General features: G+C 38.8%; 1 protein-coding gene across 1 annotated transcript; it reads right to left on the bottom strand.

Moving 5' to 3' along the window:
- Positions 1–20007: 20007 nt before the first annotated feature.
- Positions 20008–24669, bottom strand: LOC146966019 (polypyrimidine tract-binding protein 2-like). Its single transcript, XM_085763142.1, has 4 exons — positions 24525–24669; positions 22513–22729; positions 21502–21579; positions 20008–20176 (listed from the first exon to the last, which is right to left on the bottom strand). The coding sequence occupies exons 1-4, from the start codon at positions 24550–24552 to the stop codon at positions 20047–20049; spliced, it is 453 nt and encodes a 150-aa protein (XP_085619268.1). The 5' UTR covers positions 24553–24669; the 3' UTR covers positions 20008–20046.
- Between the last annotated feature and the right edge of the window lie 75 nt (positions 24670–24744).

Raw genomic sequence — 24744 nt, 5'->3', positions numbered from 1 at the left:
CAGTGAAAGCAAGTTTTTTGTGCTTGTAATAAGAAATAAAAACTTGCTCCACTATCAGATTTTTCTACTTATTTCAAGTGAAAATATGTTTGAAAAAAGTGAAAAATGTCTTAAAAACAAGCTGCTTTTTATGTGATGAGTCTGATTTTAGGTAGAATGAGATTGTTTTGACTAGAAATGAGACAAATATTCTTGGTAAGATTTTTGAGTTTTTGCAGTGTAGCAGTAAGTTCGTAATTGTCGGTGCAAGCTACTTTTAGAACGGCGGAGCAGAGCCGTGAGCTGCTCAGAGCTACGCTACGGAGGCTCATTATGGGATTTCTTAATTGGTTTCCCTCATCAAACTCATCAAATACACAATCCAACAACTCCACAACACTCTGGTGGACAAGTTGTGAGCTGCACATTCACCACGCTATGAGATAATAACACAATGTTACCACACAGAGTTGTTTTAGAGGTAAATTCATGCAAAATCGCTGATGCACGTTGCCTTCAGGGACAGTTTTTCATCAAGCAGTCTCTGCATTTCCCTCTAAAACAAGTCTGTCTCTGCTCCGCCGTTCTAAAAATAGCTTGCACCGACAATTAAAGGTAACAAACCTACTGCTAGTATGACTATAGGGATTATGGCAATGGGCCAATTTGCCAAAAATGTTGAACTATCCCTTTAAGTTATGTTATAGTAATGTTATATTACTATGTTAGAGTTATATAATGTATGTTGTAATGTTAAATTTGTGTTATTATAGAGTAATGTTATGTTATGTTTGAGTTTGCAGGTTGCTTTCTAGAATCTGAGCGCTGGATGTCACGGTTTTACAGACTGCACCTTTAATGAGCCTCAGACTGTGGAGCTGCTTTAATGAGACGGAGAGTTTCTGACTTATGTAACTCTCTCTCTCTCTCTCTCTCTCTAACTCGAATGTTGTGAAGTCACGTCCTTGTTTGTCCCGTGTTGTTGGCACGGTAACAGATGATGGGGTTGATAATAAAACACATCGCGGCTCTGGATCCAATTAGAGCAGCGGAGAGAAATATTAACCGTGATAAGATCGCTGGCCTCGGCCGCGGTCACGCCTCCTCACGCCTCCAACACACAGGAAATTAAACTTGTTTTCCCTGCCTGGAGATTAGATCATCACCACGGCGACCTGGCCGTTATGTCGGCGTGGCCCTCGGAGGCCACCGTACACTGCAAAAACTCAAAACCTTACCAAGAATATTTGTCTTATTTCTAGTCAAAATAAAGCTAATTATACTTAAAATAAGACTCATCACATTAAAAGCAGCTTGTTTTTAGACACTTTTTACTTCTTTCAAGCAGATTTTCACTTGAAATAAGTAGAAAAATCTGATAGTGGAGCAAGTTTTTCTTTCTTATTACAAACACAAAAGATTTTTCTACTTATTTCAAGTGAAAATTAGCTTGAAACAAGTGAAAATGATCTAAAAACAAGTTGATTTTTAGGTGATGAGTCTTATTTTAAGTGGAAAGAGATAGTTTTGTCTAGAAATGAGACAAATATTCTTGGAAAGACTTTGAGTTTTTGCTGCAGTGTAGCTTGTTTTTAGACACTTTTTACTTCTTTCAAGCCGATTTTCACTTGAAATAGAAAAAATGTTTCTCTTTCTTATTACAAGCACAAAAAACTTGCTTTCACTGGCAGATTTTTCTACTTATTTCAAGTGAAAATTAGTTTGAAACAAGTGAAAATTATCTGAAAACAAGTTCATTTTTAGGTGATGAGTCTTATTTTAAGTGGAAAGAGTTTAGTTTTGACTAGAAATGAGACATTTTGACAAGAAATAAGACAAATATTCTTGTAAGATGTTGAGTTTTTGCAGTGTAACCACCGTCGTCCTTCCTGCCAATAATCAGCCCATTAAAACGAACGGTTCCTTCTTCTCTACATAATCGTCAATTAGCCGTCGCCGTGGAGACGACCTCCCCCGGCTCACCTCACCTCACCTCGGCGCCCGCGGAGTCTCGTTACCGGCGGTGACTCACCGGCCGTCGCCACGGCAGCAGCGCCACGTTCACGACCTCACACGGCGAGCGTCCACACGGAGGGTTAATGAGACGGTGAAGCTTCAGGTCACAGCTGGGAGGAGAGTAATAGATTACATGTAAGGGTAACTGTAATCCATTACAGTGTGACTTAATGTTGACAAAGAAATCTGGAGTTTAACCACTGTGTTTTATTTTGAAACTTACAGGACGCTCAGAGTGTTTGACTTCCTGTTTGAAATGATCTCCATCTACGACAGTGGTTCTCAACCTTTTTTGACCAAACGCCCCCCTGACCATACCATGATCCTCTGACCCCCCCCAAAAAAAGAAACAGATTACAAATATCTGTTACTTTATTCATATTTCACTGCTTTTGTGAAGCTAAGACTCTGGTAAACATATTTCAAGCACCAAAACAGTTCGTCCTCATGACTGAAGGAGTGTTTTCACAAGGGATTTGAACATTTTCAAAAAGCGGACTTCAAATTTTCAGCATTTGGACTAAATTAGTTATTTTTTACAGTTCTCTAAAACAAAAATGACCCATAATGATGGTAATGATGAGGGAGCTGTCCATGGTTACTTGGACCAAAAGTCTCTTGACATATCAAACAAAGAAAACTACGGACTATGGAAGTTTTATTGCTCAAAATACAAACGATATCATGACGTTGAACCTATGTTGCGGTAAAAAACAAAAACAAAAAAAGATTGCTGATTTGGTGGAAACCTACCTTTACAGGCGGGGGTGGGGGGTATACTTTACGGCCCAGGTGTTGTTACATCTACAATTGTCCTAAATGTTTGTTGGCCTACGCACCTGGAAAGAGAGTTTCTTTTTTTGGACAGTGAGTAAGAGCGCAAACAGCTTTTCTCCTTTTTACATCTGCAATTAAAAAGGTGAATTTAATGGAAGAATTGAGAAAATGGCACTTCAACCTCAGAGGGTTTAGGGCGAGGATGTCGGGGCCGGGCTTCCTTGGCATGACGGTGAGTAGATGATTAGATGATTGGTGAATTGTCGATTTTGGGTGAAGTGACTCTGATGAGTCATCAATCAGCTGCGAATGTGCAGGTGAAGCTCCGCCCCCTCCACCTGGTTAACGGACTCGATACTAGATACTCTGATAGATGTGGAGGAAAAATATATAAATTATTAAAATGAGCTCAGTGTGTGTTTGTGTTGGGGGGGGGGGGGGGGGGGGGGGGGGGGGTAGGGGGTGGGGGTGGGGGGCATTTGCATTTAGATAAACTTCAGTTTAATATAGAAAATCAGCGTTTTATGTGTCGATCTGGTTTAAATCTCTATAAATGTCTCAGTGTGGGTTTTATTATTATTATTAGTGTTATTTCAGACCACCTGGGAGGTAGAGGGTGTGTGTGTGTGTGTGTGTGTGTGTGTGTGTGTGTGTGTGTGTGTGTGTGTGTGTGTGTGTAGATATCACACAGGAACAGGCTCCCCGTTGGTTTCGCTGCCTCTCCTTTAATTAATAGATTATGTACACACGCACGCTCCCGTCAGTCTGTCATTACCACGGCGACCTCTCCCTCTGCTGCCCGGCAACCTGAGACACACACACACACACACACACATTACACACACACACACACACACACACAGAGGAGTTGGAGGAAACATCAGAGTCTGAAATTCAAAATAAAAGATTATAAATATTAAACATTGAGATTAAAATTGATGAATTCAGCACAAATTCTACATAGGCAACTGTATACTATATAAAGTATAAATATATATGTATATGTATAGGCTATGTGTGTGTGTGTGTGTGTGTGTGTGTATACAGTATATACATACACACATATAGGCCGTTATACTATTTATTTCCACTGCTGACAGTTTCATTCGACTTTGCCGTCACTTCCTGTTTGGTAAAAACCGTTTCATTGGCTCATTAATTGTAATAAGTTGTTTAATTTTATTCTTTCCCTTTTATCTTTTTTACAGCAGCATTATTATCGTCTGTGTTTTTCCTTTCCCTCTTTATCTGTTTTATCATTTTAATTTCTTTCATTTTAATGATTTTATTTTTTGCATTTTCATGTTAAGTTTTGGTTTTTACTGTCTCGTAAAACTCTGAGTTGTGTTTTGATCTGTGTAAATAAAGTTTGATCAAAGAAACTCACTTTGTTTCCTGTCGTTTCCTCAGCAGAGAAGAGATGAAGTAGAATAAAACTAAACTAAAGTAACCCGTGTTGTGACTGTGAGCTGGTTGATCCAGATGTTTCCAGCTGCAACGACGTCGTTAACGAGTTGGAAACTGTAGATTTAGTTTCTTTATAAAACTCCACTGAGTCGGTTTGTGTTTGTGAACGAGCAGCTTGTGGTTTTAACTGTGAACAACAGATGAACGTGAATTAAGGCGACAAACTAACAGGTTTTTTTTTTCATGCACTGATCAATTTAGAGATTTGAAGAGACACCAAACCTTCCACTTTGATCCCTTTCTATATTCTGAAGGTTTTTACAGAGGGGATTGTTGATATATCATTCACAGCCTCATTTATACAACATTTTATTACTAAAAACATGGAGACATTAGATGTTTTAAAGGGCTGGTGACAGTATTTTCTCATTTACAGAGTGATAAAAAGAGATATCCACAATCCTCCTCTGGAAAAACTAAAGACTCTAATGTGTCAACACAATAAAACAAAGAAGCTTTATCCATTGTTCAGATTTCTGTTCTGGAAATATATGCAAATTAGCGCATATTTCATTAGATATTGCCACATTTAGATATTTAAAGGGACAACGAGGAGTTTAGTTAAAGTGAAGTGTTTCCACACTACATTTATGAGCCTCCGCACCGTGAAATTCTTTGACCGGTGCAAGACAGACTCATGTTTTCATTCATCAAGAATTAAAGTCAGAGGTTGGAAGACGATCACATACCGTCGTAGTTCCCACCATAAACGGAGATTCGGCGGCGTTATTCTCATGACTCGCCACGAAACCGAAAGTAAAGAAACGCTGGTCGGCTCGCCCAGCATTTCCACCACCACTAATAATAACAAAATAACCATAGAGACAAAACCATAGATTTATCTAAAATGGACCATTAACAAGTGGTAACGGAGATTCATCCACATTAATATCAGACTTTTTATAACCAAATAGAAACTCCTGGTTGTCCCTTTAAACATAAAAAATGACAAAACTTGTAATACAAAAAATATTTGTTTCAATGTAAGTGATAAGATTAGATTAGATTAGATTAGATTAGAAAGACTTTATTGTCCACCGCAGTGGAAATTTGTCTTCAGCCTCTCCAAGACAACAAAGCATAAAGCAATCAAAGCGCTCCACAGCATAAACATAAAAGACATAGAAACAGGAAACAAACTGAATGTTGTGCAAAATAGTCACAGACAACAACAGCCCTCTAAGGGGGTTGCCAGGTGCAGTCAAATGATCATAACATATTCAGAGCTTGTATAGCCTGAGGAATAAAGGATTTCTTAAAAATGTCCCGGCTCATCCTGGGAACTCTGAATCTTCTGCCGGATGGGAGCAAACTTGGGAAATTTCATGGTGATACCTGTTAGTGTCTCAGCTTAATGAGTGAACCAGCGGGTTTTTAAACCGTCACAGTCGACAAGTTTGAAGCCACACACACACACACACACCAGGTGAAGCTTGTGACCTCCAATATCTCCTGTGGATTATATTTTTTCCAGTGTGAATAAACCTGTGATATGAGGAGATGTTGAGATGTTTCTTCTGGTCTTTATCTGGAGGTTTTCCAGCCGAAGCAGCTGGAGTCAGATGATGATGTGGATCAGATCATCAGACGTCTTCCTGACCTGAGGCCTGTTATGTGGCAGCGGGGGGAGGAAGGGGGAGGGAGGGGGAGTGATAATGTACTGGTGTGATAATGGTGCTACACCTTGATGATCAATGCGAGTCATAAAAGGCTCGGTGACATAAAGAAGTGATAAATCTCGCGGCTCCTCCTCAGTGAAGCAGCACAGACACATAAAGGCTGCAGGTTTCCATGGCGCTGGACAGATCCGTGTCCTCACCCCGGGGGAGGAGGAGAGGGAGGAGGGGGAGGTGTGTGTGTGTAGGGGGAGGGAGAAGGGGGGGGGGCAAATAAAACACAGATTATGAAGAGGATAATGTGTCGGCTGTGGAAGACGAGGAATGAAAATATCAGCGGGTTCTTTTTGATTTGTACGACCAGAGGCGACACTTGAGATGAACGAAGCGCGTCGCAAATTACCATGTAATAAAATCTTTACCTGGGGGGGAGGAGGGGGGGGGGAGGGGGAGGAGGAGGAGGAAGTGGGGGAGGGGGAGAACTGGGGGAGTTACACACGTGTAGAAAAAAAATAATCCAACATCAGAGCTCAGTCCAGTTCACACACAAGATAAATAACTTAATTAGTTTGACCAAATCCCAACGACAGGAAGTGTTTCTGGAGGAGACAATAAAGTGACGGACTAAAGGTCTCTCTTTATCTTTTTATGTGTCAAAGATATTCAATATACGGAAAGATCATGGATGTATTATATTAATAATAATATATAGAAAGATGCTCCATGAGCGGCTCCAATGATAGAAACGGTTTCACTTCCTGTCTCTCTAAATGGGCGTGGCCAACCGTCAGTTTCACTTCCTGTCTCTCTAAATGGGCGTGGCCAACCGTCAGTTTCACTTCCTGTCTCTCTAAATGGGCGTGGCCAACCGTCAGTTTCACTTCCTGTCTCTCTAAATGGGCGTGGCCAACCGTCAGTTCCACTTCCTGTCTCTCTAAGTGGGCGTGGCCAACCGGCAGTTTCACTTCCTGTCTCTCTAAATGGGCGTGGCCAACCGTCAGTTTCACTTCCTGTCTCTCTAAATGGGCGTGGCCAACCGTCAGTTCCACTTCCTGTCTCTCTAAGTGGGCGTGGCCAACCGGCAGTTTCACTTCCTGTCTCTCTAAATGGGCGTGGCCAACCGTCACCACCTCGTCTGTGAACGTGTGTGTGGATTTATACAATCTGTAGGTAGATGAAAGTGAGATGTTTATATTTTCTTATGATAACATTAAACATTTACACTACTAACAGTATTCAAAACCGCATACTCTACTGCTAGTACGTACTGATTTGGCCAAAATGCAGTAGTATGTAGTATGCAAACAAAAGCAAAATCTGCAGTATGCGAAAAATTCCTGGATGTCGTACTGGTTCGGAAAAATCTCTCCAGTATCTGACCAGTCTATATTGTGTACTGTATCCCACAATGCAATGCTCCCCTGACGTCTAACTGTAGAAGTTATCTGCCGTAACCAAAGCCGTGTACCGTAACTATGTTATAAAGTTTAATTAATAAAATAAACCTTACTGCAGACTGATGTGTTGATAGTAAAACATGTATTTCTTGATGTAAATGTGGTGGTTTGTGTCCGTAGGCTCCAGAGCCCCGAGGCAGCGCTGCTCTTCTGTCCAATACACACAGGAAGCTTCACTTTACATTCACACTAACTAATGCTACTGATACAGCTGTTAGATTTCATCACTGAGACCAACATTTATCTCCTAGAAATACTTTAACCAGCCGGTGGTAAACCTCTAAAAACCTGCAGGTAAGTTAATTAGCGATGGTTTTCTCCCCCGGGATGAGGACGGAGGTTGGCCGGCCGAGCAGCTCTGCAGACCGGCTGCTGTCTCTGTGATGTCCCGGTCGCTGCAGAGCTTCACTTCTCTGAAAAACATCGGAGCAAACTTCTAAACAGCCGTCGTTTGGATCAACTGGCCGTAGATTTGGGATCTAAACAGTTACTTTCTCACATGAAAACATATTAAAACTTAATAAAGTGACGTAATAACAGCGCTAGAGCGGGAAATAAAACAGCTTTTAGCCTGTTTTACAGCTACTGCTACCGGTTGCTGCGAAATGCATTCTGGGAAACTTGTATACCCTACATGCAGTATGTAGTATACAGTATTAACGCAGTATGTTTTGTTTGTTTCTGGTTTTGTTGTTTTATATCCATCATTTTAATTGTTATATACATTTCCTTTTTTTTTATAGATACATATTCTATTCCTTCGGCACCTTTAAATTGATGCTGATGGTGGAGTCCACACATACAAAAGGTGCAATTTAGACCCAGAGACTGTGGCAACACTGAGGCAAGATGCAATATATAAAGGAGAAAGTGCAATAATTATTTATTACAATAATTATTTATTACTTGTATGAACTATGAACTTAGTCGTACTGTCTGTAAGTGATCTCTGTTGGTTGTGTGTGTGAGTATTTGAAATGGTTTTAAAATCTGTATGCAGGATGTAGCTACAGCATTGATTGTCCAAGACAATTTTCCCTCCGGGGACATTAAAGTTTATTTTGATTTGATTTGATTTGATTTGATAGATTTTTGATGTAGTAGGCAGTACGGTAGTATGCGGCCATCGTGTCTCGATAAAGACCGGTCCCTCGCTTTATCGTGTCCCCAGAAACACTTCCTGTTCCTCTACCTGTGTGTTTCTGACCGTCAGAATGATTTAATAATGAACTCGTACATGAGCAGCTTCGGGCCCCCTGAGGACCACGGTCACCACGGTTACCACGGTCACTATGGTTACCACTCGGGGTCAATTTGTGTCTGTGTGTAAACGTCTGAACGTGATGAAGCTGCTGCTGCGTCGGCGCCGTGATGGAGTTCCTGTCAGGGCTCGGTTCCTCGCCGCGGCCCCGGGAGCCGACACAACGACCTGATCCATCACCATGACAACGCTCCGCTCTCTAAACAACGATGAGATGATGTACGAGGGCGGAGCCAATCAATAGCCGCCGCAGCCGATGCATCAGCTGCTGCTCCATCACTGAAAGGGGGCGTGGCCTAAACAGGAAGTTGTTATATTCATGATCAAAAACAGCTTCATCTCCTGCTTATAATACGTTTTTTTTTAATGATTCAGATTTCAACCCAGATTTTACCCAAAAATAAACATTTATATTATAATATATTATTTATCATATTTACACATCAGCTCCTTCAGCTGCAGCGACGTCGTCTTTCCTCCGTTGAGAAATCAATGCACTGCAAAAACTCAATATGTTACCAAGAATATTTGTCTTATTTCTAGTCAAAACAAATCTCATTAAACTTAAAATAAGACTCATCACATTAAAAAGCAGCTTGTTTTTAGACACTTTTTACTTTTTTCAAGCAGATTTTCACTTGAAATAAGTAGAAAAATCTGACAGTGGAGCAAGTTTTTCTTTCTTATATAATCATTTCTTGTCAAAATGTCTCATTTCTAGTCAAAACTAATCTCTTTCCACTTAAAATAAGACTCATCACCTAAAAATTAACTTGTTTTTAGATCATTTTCACTTGAAATAAGTAGAAAAATTTAAGCAAGCTTCTCTTTGTAAAGAGGAAGAAAAACTTGCTCCACTATCAGATTTTTCTACTTATTTCAAGTGAAAATCTGCTTGAAAGAAGTAAAAAGTGTCTAAAAACAAGCTGCTTTTTAATGTGATGAGTCTTATTTTAAGTAGAATGAGATTTATTTTGACTAGAAATGACATTTTGACTAGAAATAAGACAAATATTCTTGGTAAGATTGTGAGTTTTTGCAGTGTTTAATGATATTTAATGCATTAATGCAGCAGCAGCAGCAGCTGCAGCTTTAATTCTGATGTTTTACCTTCAGTGTGACTGAGTGGAGACTAATAAGGTGCAAAGGTCATTTTTCATTACAGTGTGCTTCCATTTGCATTAATTATTTATTGATTAATTTGTGTCGGCCAGCGAGCGAAGGAACGGCGGCGCCGCGTCAACAGCTCTCGGCTGATTCGCTTATTAATTCCACAGCAGCTCTCTGATTGGCCGCAGCCGCTGCAATTAATGACCGACATTACTGTAGAGTTGATGTTGGACCGACTTATAATTGATCATTGATTATTTCCATCTTCATCAGAGCGGCCGGACTCAGCAGCAGCAGCAGCAGCAGCAGCAGCAGCTACAGTACAGACGGTGTTATTATGGTCTGTTACATAGTGACTGAGAGTGATGAAGTGTATGACAAGCTGATTTAACGTTTAAAAGCTAAGTTTGACTCTCCGGAATTAACATTGTAGATATCAACAACGTCTTTCTGACTGGTCGTTATTACATTTGGAATAGTTGGATTTTTTTTATTCAAGATATCTGTAATTGTGATTTACAACATACAGTGTTGTGAACAGACCCAAAGAAACGGCCTATTTTCACGGCCTAAAAGAGGTTTTACCTGAAAATAAAAACACAGTTCCATTGTTTGCTATAATATAACTTTTTCCAGGAAAAACACAGTTTTTATTTGGACCTAACCACCTCACGTATCCCTCCGCCCAGGGTTAGCGCCCGTCGATCAGCAGTTGGTTAGGTCCAAATAAAAACTGTGTTTTTCCTGCACTTTGAAGGGCTGGAAAAAATTATATTATAGCGAACAATGGAACTGTGTTTTTATTTTCAGGTAAAACCTCTTTTAGGCCGTTTCTTTGGGTCTGTTCACAACACTGTATGTTGTAAATCTCTGGGCAGGGCTATTATGGGCTGGCGTTGCTAACGGGAGGAGTGCAGAGAGTCTTCTACCGCAATTAAAGTACTTAGGGGCTATTTGGAGATCATACAACCCCACTTTAAAAAAAATGATACTATCCCTTTAGGATATCTGAAAAGGGACATGTAGATATCTTTAATTGAGGTGAATTAAAGATATCTAGAACTGGAATTATGACTAGTCAGAATCAAATTGTAGATATCTCAAACTGGAATTAGTACTAGTGGTAATTCAGTTCCAGATATCTGTAACTCACATAGTGGATATCTGCAGCTGAATTGTAGATATCTGTAATGACAAACCCCATACACATTAATGGTTACAGTGACGTCATCTGTCCTATAGGAAGAACGTAGTTACAGATATCTGAAATGTTCTTTTTGACAAGAGGAAAAACTGAATGACAGATATCTCCAACACATATCCAGTCTGACTTTTAAATGTTAAAACGTCTTGTTGCCGTAGAAGTGAAGTGAGCATCGTGCAGCAGGAGGAGGATCTGTTGATGGATCCACTGACCTGGAGTCAGTCCAGACCTGAGTGGGCTGTGCATAATTTAAACTGAGAAAACTAAAGAAGAAGGCACCAACGATGCCGTGGTTTTATTCAGATTTGATTCAGTCAGAAAAGAAAAAACAAACAGGTTTTACACTGCAAAAACTCAAAATCTTTCCAAGAATATTTGTCTTATTTCTAGTCAAAATGTCATTTCTAGTCAAAACAAATCTCATTCTACCTGAAATAAGACTCATCACATTAAAAAGCAGCTTGTTTTTAGACACTTTTTACTTTTTTCAAACATATTTTCACTTAAAATGAGTATTAAAATAAAGCACAAAAAACTTGCTTTCACTGGCAGATTTTTCTACTTATTTCAAGTGAAAATTTGTTTGAAACAAGTGAAAATGATCTAAAAACAAGTTCATTTATAGGTGATGAGTCTTATTTTAAGTCTGTGGACAAAAATGTCCACTGACAAAACACCATAAAAATAGTATACCTTCATATTTTTTTCCAGTTTTTTTTGCATAGATCTTCTAGTCTACTTCTCCTCTGTTGATCCATACCAAATATTCAATTAATTTCAGACTTTTAACCCCTTAAATGCCAGTATATAGGGTCCTATGAAAAAAAATGGCTAAAAACGCACACAAAAAGGGGGGTATTTTCAAAATACTGAATGCAAACTGGATTTGTTGGGTGGGGATTTTACCAGGCTTGGACATGTCATTGATTAGTAACACACTTGATTTGAATGGATTTTTAGTTTTTTGGCAATCTCATTTTCCACTTTTTACGCACACGTTTACCACATGAGGACAAAAATGTCCACGGAAATAACGCCATAAAAATAATATACCTTAATATTTTTTTCCATTTTTTTTTGCATAGATCTTCTAGTCTACTTCTCCTCTGATGATCCATACCAAATATTCAATTGATTTCAGACTTTTAACCCCTTAAATGCCAGTATATAGGGTGCTTGGAAAAAAAATCACTAAAAATGCTCACAAAAAGGGGGCTATTTTCAAAATACTGAATGCAAGCTGGATTTGTTGGGTGGGGATTTTACCAGGCTTGGACATGTCATTGATTAGCAACAATATTGATTTGGTGGAATTTTTTGTTTTTTGGTAATGTCAGATTAAAAGAAAAGCTCCCATAGACTTCCATTATAATTTATTATAATGGAAGTCTATGGGAGCTTGACGACTATTTCCCCATTGACCTTTTAATGTGGAAATAGTGACATAGAAATACTATAAATCTCATATATATAGATAAGGTGGCCTCAGACACACAGTCACGCATGCACGCACGCGCGCGCGCACACACACACACACACATGCACATACCCACACACCCCTCAACAAGGCTGCTCCCGTGAGCGACTGTACGTTATTTCTAATTCACTCTGATCCAGGTGTCTGTTTGAAGTAAGGATCAAAGTAATAGTTTAAATGTCCTTGTTTACACAGAGACCAGTACAGATACCAACATGATACCCCCCCCCCCCCCGCTCCCATGACCTAACAACAATATGACCCGCAGCAGGGCAAAATGTAAACACACCACCACTGAGTTCATTCAGCTTATTCAGGGATGGCACACACACAGCCTTTTTGTTTGTGGACATTTTTGTCCTCAAGTGGTAAATGTGTACGTAAACTGAGGATGAGCTGGAGAATGGAGTCTGGAGTCCTCTCCTTCCTCCACCTCCCATGAAGAGATCTCCAGTGCTGAATGCCCTTCCCCCCGGCCTGACAGCTCAGTCTGACAGCTCAGTGGTTAATGAGGAACGCCCTCAGTGGTTGATGAGGAACGCCCTCAGTGGTTAATGAGGAACGCCCTCAGTGGTTAATGAGGAACGCCCTCAGTGGTTAATGAGGAACGCCCTCAGTGGTTGATGAGGAACGCCCTCAGTGGTTGATGAGGAACGCCCTCAGTGGTTAATGAGGAACGCCCTCAGTGGTTAATGAGGAACGCCCTCAGTGGTTAGTGAGGAACGCCCTCAGTGGTTGATGAGGAACGCCCTCAGTGGTTAGTGAGGAACGCCCTCAGTGGAGGAACGCCCTCAGTGGTTAATGAGGAACGCCCTCAGTGGTTAATGAGGAACGCCCTCAGTGGTTAATGAGGAACGCCCTCAGTGGTCCCTCAGTGGTGAATGAGGAACGCCCTCAGTGGTTAATGAGGAACGCCCTCAGTGGTTAATGAGGAACGCCCTCAGTGGTTAATGAGGAACGCCCTCAGTGGTTAGTGAGGAACGCCCTCAGTGGTTAGTGAGGAACGCCCTCGTGTGGATGTGGAAGGACAGGCAGGTCAGACTGGTGCTTCCCAAGCTGTGTTTACATTTTGCCCTGCTGTGATTTATGGCTCATATTGTTGTTGTTAGGTCATGGGAGCGGGGGTGGGGTGGAGGGGGGTGGGGGGGCAGTGGCCTATATGTAAAAATAGACATTTAAATTATTACTTTGATCCTTACTTCAAACAGACACCTGGATCAGAGTGAATTAGAAATAACATACAGTCGCTCACGGGAGCAGTCTTGTTGAGGGGTGTGTGTGTGTGTGTGTGTGTGTGTGTGTGTGTGTGTGCGCGCATGCGTGCGTGCATGTGTGACTGTGTGTCTGAGGCCACCTTATCTATATATATGAGATTTATAGTATTTCTATGTCACTATTTCCACATTAAAAGGATAATGGGGAAATAGTCGTCAAACTCCCATAGACTTCCATTATAATAAATTATAATGGAAGTCTATGGGAGCTTTTCTTTTAATCTGACATTACCAAAAAACTAAAAATTCCCCCAAATCATTATTGTTGCTAATCAATGACATGTCCAAGCCTGGTAAAATCCCCACCCAACAAATCCAGCTTGCATTCAGTATTTTGAAAATACCCCCCTTTTTGTGTGCATTTCTAGTGATTTTTTTTCCAAGCACCCTATATACTGGCATTAAAGGGGTTAAAAGTCTGAAATTAATTGAATATTTGGTATGGATCATCAGAGGAGAAGTGGAATAGAAGATCTATGCAAAAAAAACTGGAAAAAAATATTAAGGTATATTATTTTTATGGCGTTATTTCCGTGGACATTTTTGTCCTCATGTGGTAAACGTGTGCGTAAAAAGTGGAAAATAGGATTGCAAAAAAACTAAAAATCCATTCAAATCAAGTGTGTTACTAATCAATGACATGTCCAAGCCTGGTAAAATCCCCACCCAACATATCCAGTTTGCATTCAGTATTTTGAAAATACCCCCCTTTTTGTGTGCGTTTTTAGCCATTTTTTTTCATAGGACCCTATATACTGGCATTTAAGGGTTAAAAGTCTGAAATTAATTGAATATTTGGTATGGATCAACAGAGGAGAAGTAGACTAGAAGATCTATGCAAAAAAATCTGGAAAAAAATATGAAGGTATACTATTTTTATGGTGTTTTGTCCGTGGACATTTTTGTCCACATGTGGTAAACGTGTGCGTAAAAAGTGGAAAATGGGATTGCAAAAAAACTAAAAATCCATTCGTGGAAAGAGGTCAGTTTTGACTAGAAATGAGACATTTTGACAAGAAATAAGACAAATATTCTTGGAAAGATTTTGAGTTTTTGCCGTGTGTGAAACAGACGATGATCTGACTCTGTGTTTTATCAGTTTAATATAATTATTGTTCTTTTGTCGCCTCATATTGTCGTATATAATCTGTCTTCTCCTCTGAGGCTTTTTAGCTAATTACACTTTATATCTAATTATTATTACTGTATGTGCTTCTGTTCATCTTTATGGTGTGATGTCCTGCAGCTGTTTTTTTTTTTGTTTTAATGGAAGCTGCCTTAAGACGATAGGGATGTAATTCTGGCTAATTATTACACTGATGCTCTCTGCTGATGTGTTGATTACTGTGCATTGTTCCTAATTCAATAAACTCAATAAATATATATTATAATATTATATTTTATCTTGTGTTTTTTTTTCTAGAGTGCTTTATTTATATTCTATACTGTGTATTTTAACGGGAGAAGCGGCTTTTCAATTCTTCTCTATGTCTTGGAAACAAAGAAATATAGAAAACTGACAAAAAAAAATCTTGAATCTTGAATTAATTAAGCAAAAACAGATTTAAAACGGTCAAACATCACGATACAAGATCATCATGGAGGTGGGGAGTGTTTTTCTTTCTGCAGATGGTTGCAAGTGTTTTATCATTTGATTTAATTATAAAACTATAGGACTCAACTGTACAGAGAACATTAACACGGGGTGGATAAACTTTCTGGCTTGTTTTAAAATCTGACGGTTGGTTCGGTACCAGATGGAGTGAGAGAGAAATTACATGTAAAAGACAAAACTTACATTCAGTTTCAGTGGGACAGTGTTGCTGCTGTTCACCATTTTTTTTTTGCCAGTGCATCAATTTTATACCAATATTTGACGCATCGGATGAAAAAGCCAAACACAACTCTGTATGTTTATTATTATTTAACTGGATCAGTCAGAAACTTCCCAACGTAACTCAGTGTTATAAAGAGATTTTTAGTGGCAAGTTAAAAGAAAATGTCAAGAATGTTCACTTGTTGATATCTTGTTGCTTTCTCTCTTTCTGTTTCATTTTTGGTTTTGTCTTGTTTTATTATTTTCTTATCATTTTCTACTCTATTTAATTTTGATAATAATAATAATTTGATGTATAATGGGCTGTAGTCTGCTCGTACCCGATTGAACCCAACCTGTGGATCTTTGGACCGTTGTACAGACTGCTGGGTTTGGGGCTTAGTCTCTAAATTATGGGATGTAAAACTCACCGAGCTGCAGAATCTCCTAAATTGAGGGCTGAACTCTTTAGAGTCCAGACTCCAAATCAAACACAGCGACGCCTCGGTACCGTCCAGACTCAGACTCTGAGCAGCTGTTTACAGATGTGTGAGGATGTTTAGACCTTCAGGTCCACCATCGTCTCTCCTCGTTCCCGTAGCAACGTCAACCGGCTGCTGTTATATAGCATCACATGCAGAGAAGCTGTGAGAGGAAGCTGAGAGACCAGACGGAGCGAAACAAACACGCAACAACGGCCGATAACGTCTTAGTCGTCATTCAGGAAACTTTAAATGGAATTAAGTCAATAATTTAATAAAACGTTTGACCCAATAATGTAAGAACTTGGTTATGACGTCATTGGCAAAGTATTAACAAAAAAAAAATTGTTAGCACTGTAATAACTGGAGCCAATAATGTAATAATATATGTATCACTATGTGTTTGCTTATTTTTTCAGAGTAGAAGACGTCAGAGTTGTGAAACATTTTAAGTTATGTGTTAAAGTAAACTAAAGCACGGTAAACTCCTCCAGTGCTTCATGATGAATGAGATTTCTTTGGCCGTTTCTCACATGTGTCTGAAAACGGAGGAAGTTCAGTAAGAACAGTCGGTTATGAACAAACTGGTTGTAACACACCGACTTGATCTTCTACCCTGAAAATAATAATAAAAATGAATAAAGTGGAAGATATATTATTACATTATCGCCTCCAGTTATTACATTCTCAAAGAGGTTTTTAATACTAGTCGAGAAATGTAACAACCAGACAATAATGTAGTAAAATGTTTGACCCAATAACGTAATAACATTTTTTTTGGCCAATAATGTATTAAGTAACTTATTACATTATTGGACTAGTATTAATAACCCCTTTGAAAATGTAATAATGGGTGCCGATAATGTAATAATGTATGTATCACTTTATGTTTTTTATTATTTTCAGGGTAGAAGATGTCAGTGTGTTACGACAGACAGTCTGTTATGTTAACTTGAAAATAAATCTCATTCATCATGAAGCATGGAGGAGTGTTGATGAGACACAGACACACAAATGTGGCGTCTTCTACCCTGAAAATAAATTAAAAAAATTAAAAAAAAACACAGTTATACATATATTATTACATTATCGGCTCCAGTTATTACAATGACAAAAGTTTTTTTTAATACTAAGCCAGTAATGTAATAATTTCTTACGTTATTGGCAAAAAAAATGTTATTGGTCGAAACATTTGAAGTTATTACATTTAAAAGGCCAAAACGATGACATCATCTGCAGTTATGACTTATGGTTTCGTTGCTACGGCGCCGAGCGAGAGGAGAGCAGAGCGAAGCGAGACTTCAGAGAAACAGAACTGTTGTCAGTCGGCAGGGTGGGAAACTCATCCACAACCACACTGCAAAATATCTAATGTCTTACCAAGAATATTTGTCTTATTTTTAAGTCAAAATGTCATTTCTAGTCAAAACAAATCTCATTCTACTTAAACTAAGACTCATCACATTAAAAGCAGCTTGTTTTTAGACACTTTTTACTTCTTTCAAGCAGATTTTCACTTGAAATAAGTAGAAAAATCTGACAGTGGAGCAAGTTTTTCTTTCTTATTATGAGCACAAAAAAACTTTCACTTTTACTGGCAGATTTTTCTACTTATTTTAAGTGAAAATTTTGATTGAAACAAGTGAAAATGATCTAAAAACAAGTTAATTTTTAGGCGAAGAGTCTTATTTTAAGTGGAAAGAGTTTAGTTTTGACTAGAAATGAGACATTTTGACAAGAAATAAGACAAATATTCTTGGAAAAGATGGTTGTTCTTCCCACCCTGAGACTGAAGAGCGAGGGAGGAGGAGGACGGACAGAACAGAACAGAACAGAGAGAGAGAGACGGAGGAGGTGAATGCAGAGCTACAGAAGAGTTTTATTAGGCATGCTACAGAGGAAATGCAGAGTACACCAAAAAGACCATGAGGGGGGAAAAGGGAAGAGGAGGGAAAAAAACAAGTCAAAAAAAGCAGGAAACCAAGTCGCACCTCCCCGTGTTAGAAAATAATCCAACCTTTAATTGTTTGTGCCTCTTGAAAACTAAAACCAAACGGTTGTTACATCATCATCATCATCATCATCGTCAGCTGTAGAAAACCAGACAGAGGAAAAATATACAGAAGTTTCATCTGAGCAGGAACCTCCGGGTTTTTATTGTATCAAAACAACGAGTGGGAATTTACTCGACACTTAAAACATTCTGGGCGTTTTCCTGAAATTCAACATTTCACTGTGGTTTTTTTTTGTTTTCATTTTGTTTTGTTTCTTTTTTCTGTTTTTTTTTCTTATGTTAAAATGATTTTTTTTTTTTTTTTTTTTTTTTTTTTTAAGGGATAGTTCACCCAAAATTGAAATTTCATTCACTCATTATCTACTCTACTACCCCTCATGTGGACTAATGAGGGCTGGGAGAAGTTTCAGAGTTACAGGGGGTCTCGGCGTAGCAGTGCATGTCCATATGACGGTTGCAAATGGATACCAACTGTCTTTGTAACAAAAAGACACACCAAAAAACATCCAAATACCTCCATGCTGCTCGTATGTAATGTCCCTCTTGTATTGAAGCCCCGACATGAGAAATTGTCCCGAAAAAACTTAAATAAGTCTATATTTCAAGCTTGTTTTGTAGCAGAAGCTCCTCTTCCCAGTTCGTCAGCTTCCGCTACAAAACAAGCTTGAAATATAGACTTATTTAATTTTTTTTCGGGACAATTTCTCATGTCGGGGCTTCAATACAAGATGGACATTACATACGAGCAGCATGGAGGTATTTGGATGTTTTTTGGTGTGTCTTTTTGTTACGAAGACAGTTGGTTGGTATCCATTTGCAACCGTCATATGGACATGCACTGGATAACTCTGAAACTTCTCCCAGCCCTTTATTAGTCCACATGAGGGGTAGTAGAGTAGATAATGAGTTTCAGAAATTTCAATTTTTGGGTGAACTATCCCTTTGAAAGGAACAGGAACTAAAGGCACAGAAACTTTGGTCCAACCGAGCAGCTCTCCCTCTCCTTCCTTCCCTCCCTCTCTCTCCCTCCCTTTCTCTTTCTCTCTCAGTAAACTGTCACATGACAATGAAATCACAGTGGACTCTGAATCAGCATGCAACACCTTCTCCTGTCAGATCAGATCGTATCGTCACTACAACATGCTTAGAAAAAAAAAACAAACGTCGTCACTTGACAATCACGTCTCACTGATATGAACAGAAAAAAAAAAGCTTTAAAAAAACACACCGAGAGAAAGAAAAGAAGAGGAAAGAAAAGAAAAGAAACACTGAGCTGTGGAGTTCAACCTCTGAACGCACTCAACTCAACTCAACTCAACTCGTAGGAAAAAAAAAATGGAATCCATGTGAAACTGAAACTGTCCGTCAAAAAAAAAAAGAAAAAAAAAAGAAAACTCTGACATGTGTCCTCAGGAATCATCTTCCTCCTCCTCCTCCTCTTCCTCGACTAAAAGAGAAAATGTTCTGAATCTAAACCCGAAACAAAGACTCAACAGCTTCGCCTGGTCGGTGGCATCGCTTCAAAAAACAAAAAAGGAAAAGAAAAAGAGAAGAGAGGATGAAAAAACAGCCCCCCAATAATAATAATAATAATAATATTCAAAAATATTCAATACCAAATAATGAATGTGCCTCGAAGCTGATTGGGCGAGGGGTCGTTAACGCAGACGTCCATCATGTCAGGTATAAGGCACGTTAAGTACTTTATCTCGTCAACTAAACCCGGATTAAAGGTGGATCTACGTACGTACGTGGGACCGGCTGGCGGGCGGTCGGTCGGTCGGTCGTCGCCGTAGAAACACGGAGCTCGTCGCCGTAGAAACACGGAGCTTCAGTAATAAAAACAGCTGCTGAGGATCCAGAGTGAAGTTTGTTTTTTGTTTGTTTTGCTTCTTTTAAAAAAGGATGAAAGTCAAAGTTTCAGTGTCTCTCAAAAGGAATGACAGGATCATCGACAGAACCCCAACAACACAACTGATGAAACCACTGAGCCCCCCCCCCCCCCCCTCTATCCCCCTCTACCCCCCCTCCCCCTCCCCAGTGTCCAGACAGCCGTCTGATTGGTCGGCCGGCTCTCCTTCCCTCCTTCCTCCAGGTCAGATGGTGGACTTGGAGAAGGAGACTCGGAGGTGCTGGTTTCCTCCCATGTTGTAGTTGTGGAGGTCGATCAGCGCCTGGATCGCCTCCTCCACCGTCGACATCTGGATCAGAGCCATCTTACGATCCCTGGGGGGACAAAGAGAAACAAACACAGGTGAGTCGTGCATCCTTACTGGCCTCACGATTCATGGGTTGTTGTATTTTTTTTAGACTTTTTTTTTTTCTTTTTTTAATTTTAACACATTTTGTAGAATTTTTTTTAAAACATTTGAGAAAATGTTCCAAATTTTTCTATAATTTTTTCTTTTTTCTATAATTTGCAAACTTTTTTTGAGAAATTATTATTAATATTTTATTCAGAAATTGTAGCACTTTTTGTAGAATTTTTTAACTTTTTTTTCCAGAATTTTTTCCACTTTCCACATCTTATGATCCCTGAGGACACGAGACAAACACGGGGTCGTGGAGTGCATCTTCACTGGCCTCACGATTCATGGGTTGTTGGTTTCTTTTTTTTTTAATTTTAACACATTTTCTAGAATTTTTTTTAAACATTTGAGAAAATTTTCCAATTTTTTCTATGATTTTTTAACTTTTTTTGAGAAATTGTTATTAATATTTTATTCTGAAATTGTAGCACCTTTTGTAGAATTTATTTTTTTTACTTTTTTTCCACGTTTTTCTAGAATTGTTTTTGTGAACTTTTACCATATTTCTAGAATTTTTACACTTTTTTCTACAAATGTTTTTTGTAGAAATTGTACCAGTACCAGTTTCTTCAAATGTTTTCAAAAATTCACACCATTTGGCCCTAATTTCAACATACATTGACTAAAAAAGTAGTCGTTAGTCTCAGAACAAATATTTCTGTATTTCTGGTGTTTGCTTCAACATTTTGTCTAATGGGGGTCCATGGTCTAATTTGTGTCAATTTAGGGTCCTTGATGTAAAAAACTTTAAGAACCACTGGATCATACGATGCATCACATCCTGAATTTTCTGTTTCCACACAGGACATGTCTGTTCTGATGATACAAGTCAGCGGTGCAAAACTTAAAGACGTGGGGCATTACATGGACGCTCCGTGGCGCTGAAGGAGAGGAGAACTAAAGACAGTTCTGTTACTGTCTCTCTCCAGCTGTCCTTTCAAAATAAATGCATATAAAGCTCGGGGGGGTCGGGATGGACTCGTAAGCTGCTGGCGGTGAGAAATTTAGCGGTGGCGGCCGCCAACAAATTCTCTATGTAAGAAAAACCCTGGCATTGTGCTTTAAAGTAAAATAAATAACTGTCTCTGTATATGAACAACAACATCAAACTTAAATGAATTATTTGAATTTAAAAATCGATTATGTGACGTAACTGCATCGATCCTGATGCATCTTTGAAACGAGAAACAAGACCAGGACCTGAAGGACCTGAAGGATCTGGATCAAAGCAAGTCCACCTACTGGAAAAACTTGAAGGCCTTCACAGTTCCTCCGGCGTTGGAGAAGAGCAGCCGCAGGTCTTCCTCCGTCACGTCTTGTCTGTTCAGGTGAAGATCACAGGTGAAGATCACAGAGACCAACAGGTTCTAATCAAAGCTCTACATCCTTTAACTTTTTACTTTTATTTCATCTCCTTCAGAGAGTTGAAAGGTGTTTATGAATAAACTGTATCATCATTATTATTATCATTATGACCATGTTTTAATGCTTTCAGCAGGTAACTTTCATATCAAACCTCGACCTTCTGCACCACGAGAATATTAGTTAATGTTGAATTAATCCTCACGGCTGCAGGTCGACAGGTGCTGCTATTATTCTACCCAGCTCCATTCAGAGCAGTGAAGGCTGGAGAAGCAGCTGGGACATGGACAGACCAAGTGTCAGGTTTATCTGATCTTTTTATGGTCTCAAATATGTTTGTCCTTCTCCTTCATCTGAGTTTTTTAGTTTGATTTCTGTTTAAACCAAACATATGTAGGTAGACTCTGCATGATTTGTTCAGACTGTTTCAAATTTCTATTGTATCCTTGCACACTTTTTATTGCAAGTCCCTCTGTCTTCTATTTTTCTATCGTATCTGTCGTATTTATTGTTTCTGACTGTGATTATTAGCTATTACCTTCCATTAGGACCTAATGTATCCAGTCACGCTCTTTACCTTTGTATATTGATGCTGTTTCTATTGTTTGTATGTTGATATGTAATATTTGAATTCCTCACACCCAGACGTGTGGGAAAGTGATTGGTTTGTGTCACACAGCCACTCCTATTTAAGATGGCTTCCTGTGGTGGCGCAAACATTTACTTGGAAAAAGGTCTAGTACCGAAACGTTGCAATACAATAAATTCTGTCACCCTCTGACGCACCTGCCGAAGAAATAGATGTGCAAAGATTTCAGCTTTTTCTGTTTAAACCAAATAAAATTGACGAGTCCAGCAGGCCTGATCCCTGCAGCTTGGTGCTTTACTTACGGGACGTTGGAGAGGTGCAGCGTGGCCGAGGGCGGGAAGATGTTCTGGAAGTTCTTGGACCCGGGTTTCTTGAAGCGGTGCAGCGGGGAGTTGGCGTAGTCTTTGGTCAGACCCTGGTCGTCGAGGCCGTCGCGAGGCAGCGCCACCGTCTGGTGCTTCGACAGCGTCACGCGGATGATCTTCCCGTACATCTTCTGACCGTTCAGGTGGCTCATGGCTGGAGAAGAGGAAGAAGAGGAAGAAGAAGAGGATGAGGAGGCTGCAGGAGTTTAGATTATGTTATGTTTAAAACATCCTCATTGTGAAGCTCCCTGGATCTGGAGCGGACGACACGTCGAACACACTCGATGTTTCACAGCTTTTTGTTGCTTCCAGTCGTTTTCTTTCATTAAATTTCATTTGGTTTTGCAAATTTTAAAAATAAAAATCCAACAAAAAAAACACCGTGAAACAATCCAGATTCATTCTGCAGGGACTAGTGATATAGATTTTCTTAATATAGAAATTATCACAGTATTATCACGATCATTATCCATTGAATAATCAATTTCACAAAACTACGAATGTGTAAAATCTATTAATATAGGACCGATTATTAATCCCCCAGGGAAAAAGTTTGAATTATTTCAGTGATTATTTGTCATCTATACCAAATGTTTAAGTTTATTTTTATCATTTTTTTAAATTACAAATGATAGATAGATACCTACCAATTCAATGTTACGTTTGTTTGCCGATACGGTTCCAACATAATCCTTTTTTTTTGGAAAGTGACGGTACGTTTCCGATTAATTAATTAATTAATTGTGGAATTCAATACTGCGATCAATTGTGAAAACAAGTTAGCATTACATTAGTGAGTTTTCATGCATCAAGGGGTTAAATTTCACATTTTAAACCATCAGGACACACATATTCCGCATCTTTTATGAAGTGTTTAGACCTGTCTGAGGCGAACTATCCCTTTAATTTCACAACACAGGACCGACTAATAATCCCCCAGGGAAAAAGTTTGAATTATTTCAATGATTATTTGTCTTCTATACCAAATGTTTAAGTTTATTTTAATCATTTATTTTGATTACAAATGACATGCTAACATTTGAATACCTACCTACTTTTTTTGGAAAGTGATATGAAGTGGTATGATTGCGATTCATTAATTGTGGAATTCAATACTGCGAGTATTTGTGAAAACAACTTATTACACATTCCTACACATTTCCAAATTCCATACTTTTTCCAGACCCTAATTTCCGGACTTCCACTACAAAAAACTCAAAATCTTACCAAGACTATTTGTCTTATTTCTAGTCAAAATAAATCTCATTATAATAGTGGAGCAAGTTTTTTCTTTCTATTACGAGCAAAAAAATCTTGCTTTCACTGGCAGATTTTTCTACTTATTTCAAGTGAAAATTTGTTTGAAACAAGTGAAAATGATCTAAAAACAAGTTAATTTTTAGGTGATGAGTCTTATTTTAAGTGAAAAGATATTAGTTTTGACTAGAAATTAGACATTTTGACAAGAAATAAGGCAAATATTCTTGGAAAGAATTTAAGTTTTTGCAGTGTCTCAGTAAAAATAAAAATTTGTGACATTTGAGTAAGTAGATGTGCATCATGTTAATAAATCATGCAATTAATCATTTGTTTTCATTATTCTGAATTTGTATGCCATTATAAAACCAAATAATTTCCAGGAGATTGTAGGTACAGTAGGTAGCCTACAATAGCGCATACAAAATGTGAATAAGACTGAATAAGTATTAAGATAAATATATTTCCATACAATAGTTTCCATTTTCCAAACTTTTCAAGACCTGGAAATGTATAAAATCAAATTCCATATTATTCCATACTTTCCATACTTGCGTAGGAACCCTGTTATTATGACTTAAAAGCATCATATTACTGTGTTTTTATGGATGAAAAGGTTAAATTTCACATTTTAAACCATCAGGACACATATTGTGCATCTTTTTATTAAGTGTTTAGACGTGTCTGCTCACCTAGCTGGGCCTGGTTGGCGTCCGACATCTGGATGAGAGCGCTGTCCTTCTTATTGTAAAGGATTTTCACCCTCTGGACATCACCATACACTCCTGCATCAGGAGGAGGTGCAGAAGGAGGTGCAGGAGGAGGAGGAGGTGGAGAGAAAGCAGACAGTTAGACAATTAAACCAGGCAGCAACGGAGAAAAAAGGATATTTACAGACAAGCAGCAAAGAAG

The sequence above is a fragment of the Trachurus japonicus genome, chromosome 20 (assembly GCF_045865225.1).
Source record: "Trachurus japonicus isolate A0001 chromosome 20, Traja_1.0".
Lineage (NCBI taxonomy): Eukaryota > Metazoa > Chordata > Actinopteri > Carangiformes > Carangidae > Trachurus > Trachurus japonicus.
This window is presented reverse-complemented; position numbering and strand designations above follow the sequence as displayed.

Coding starts and splice junctions, on each gene's coding strand:
- LOC146966019 (XM_085763142.1), bottom strand. CDS start 24,552: ATGTCGGACGCCAACCAGGCCCAGCTAG. Junction 22,730..24,524: donor CGCCAACCAGGCCCAGCTAG/GTGAGCAGACAC, acceptor CCTCTTCTCCAG/CCATGAGCCACCTGAACGGT. Junction 21,580..22,512: donor CTGCACCTCTCCAACGTCCC/GTAAGTAAAGCA, acceptor TCACCTGAACAG/ACAAGACGTGACGGAGGAAG.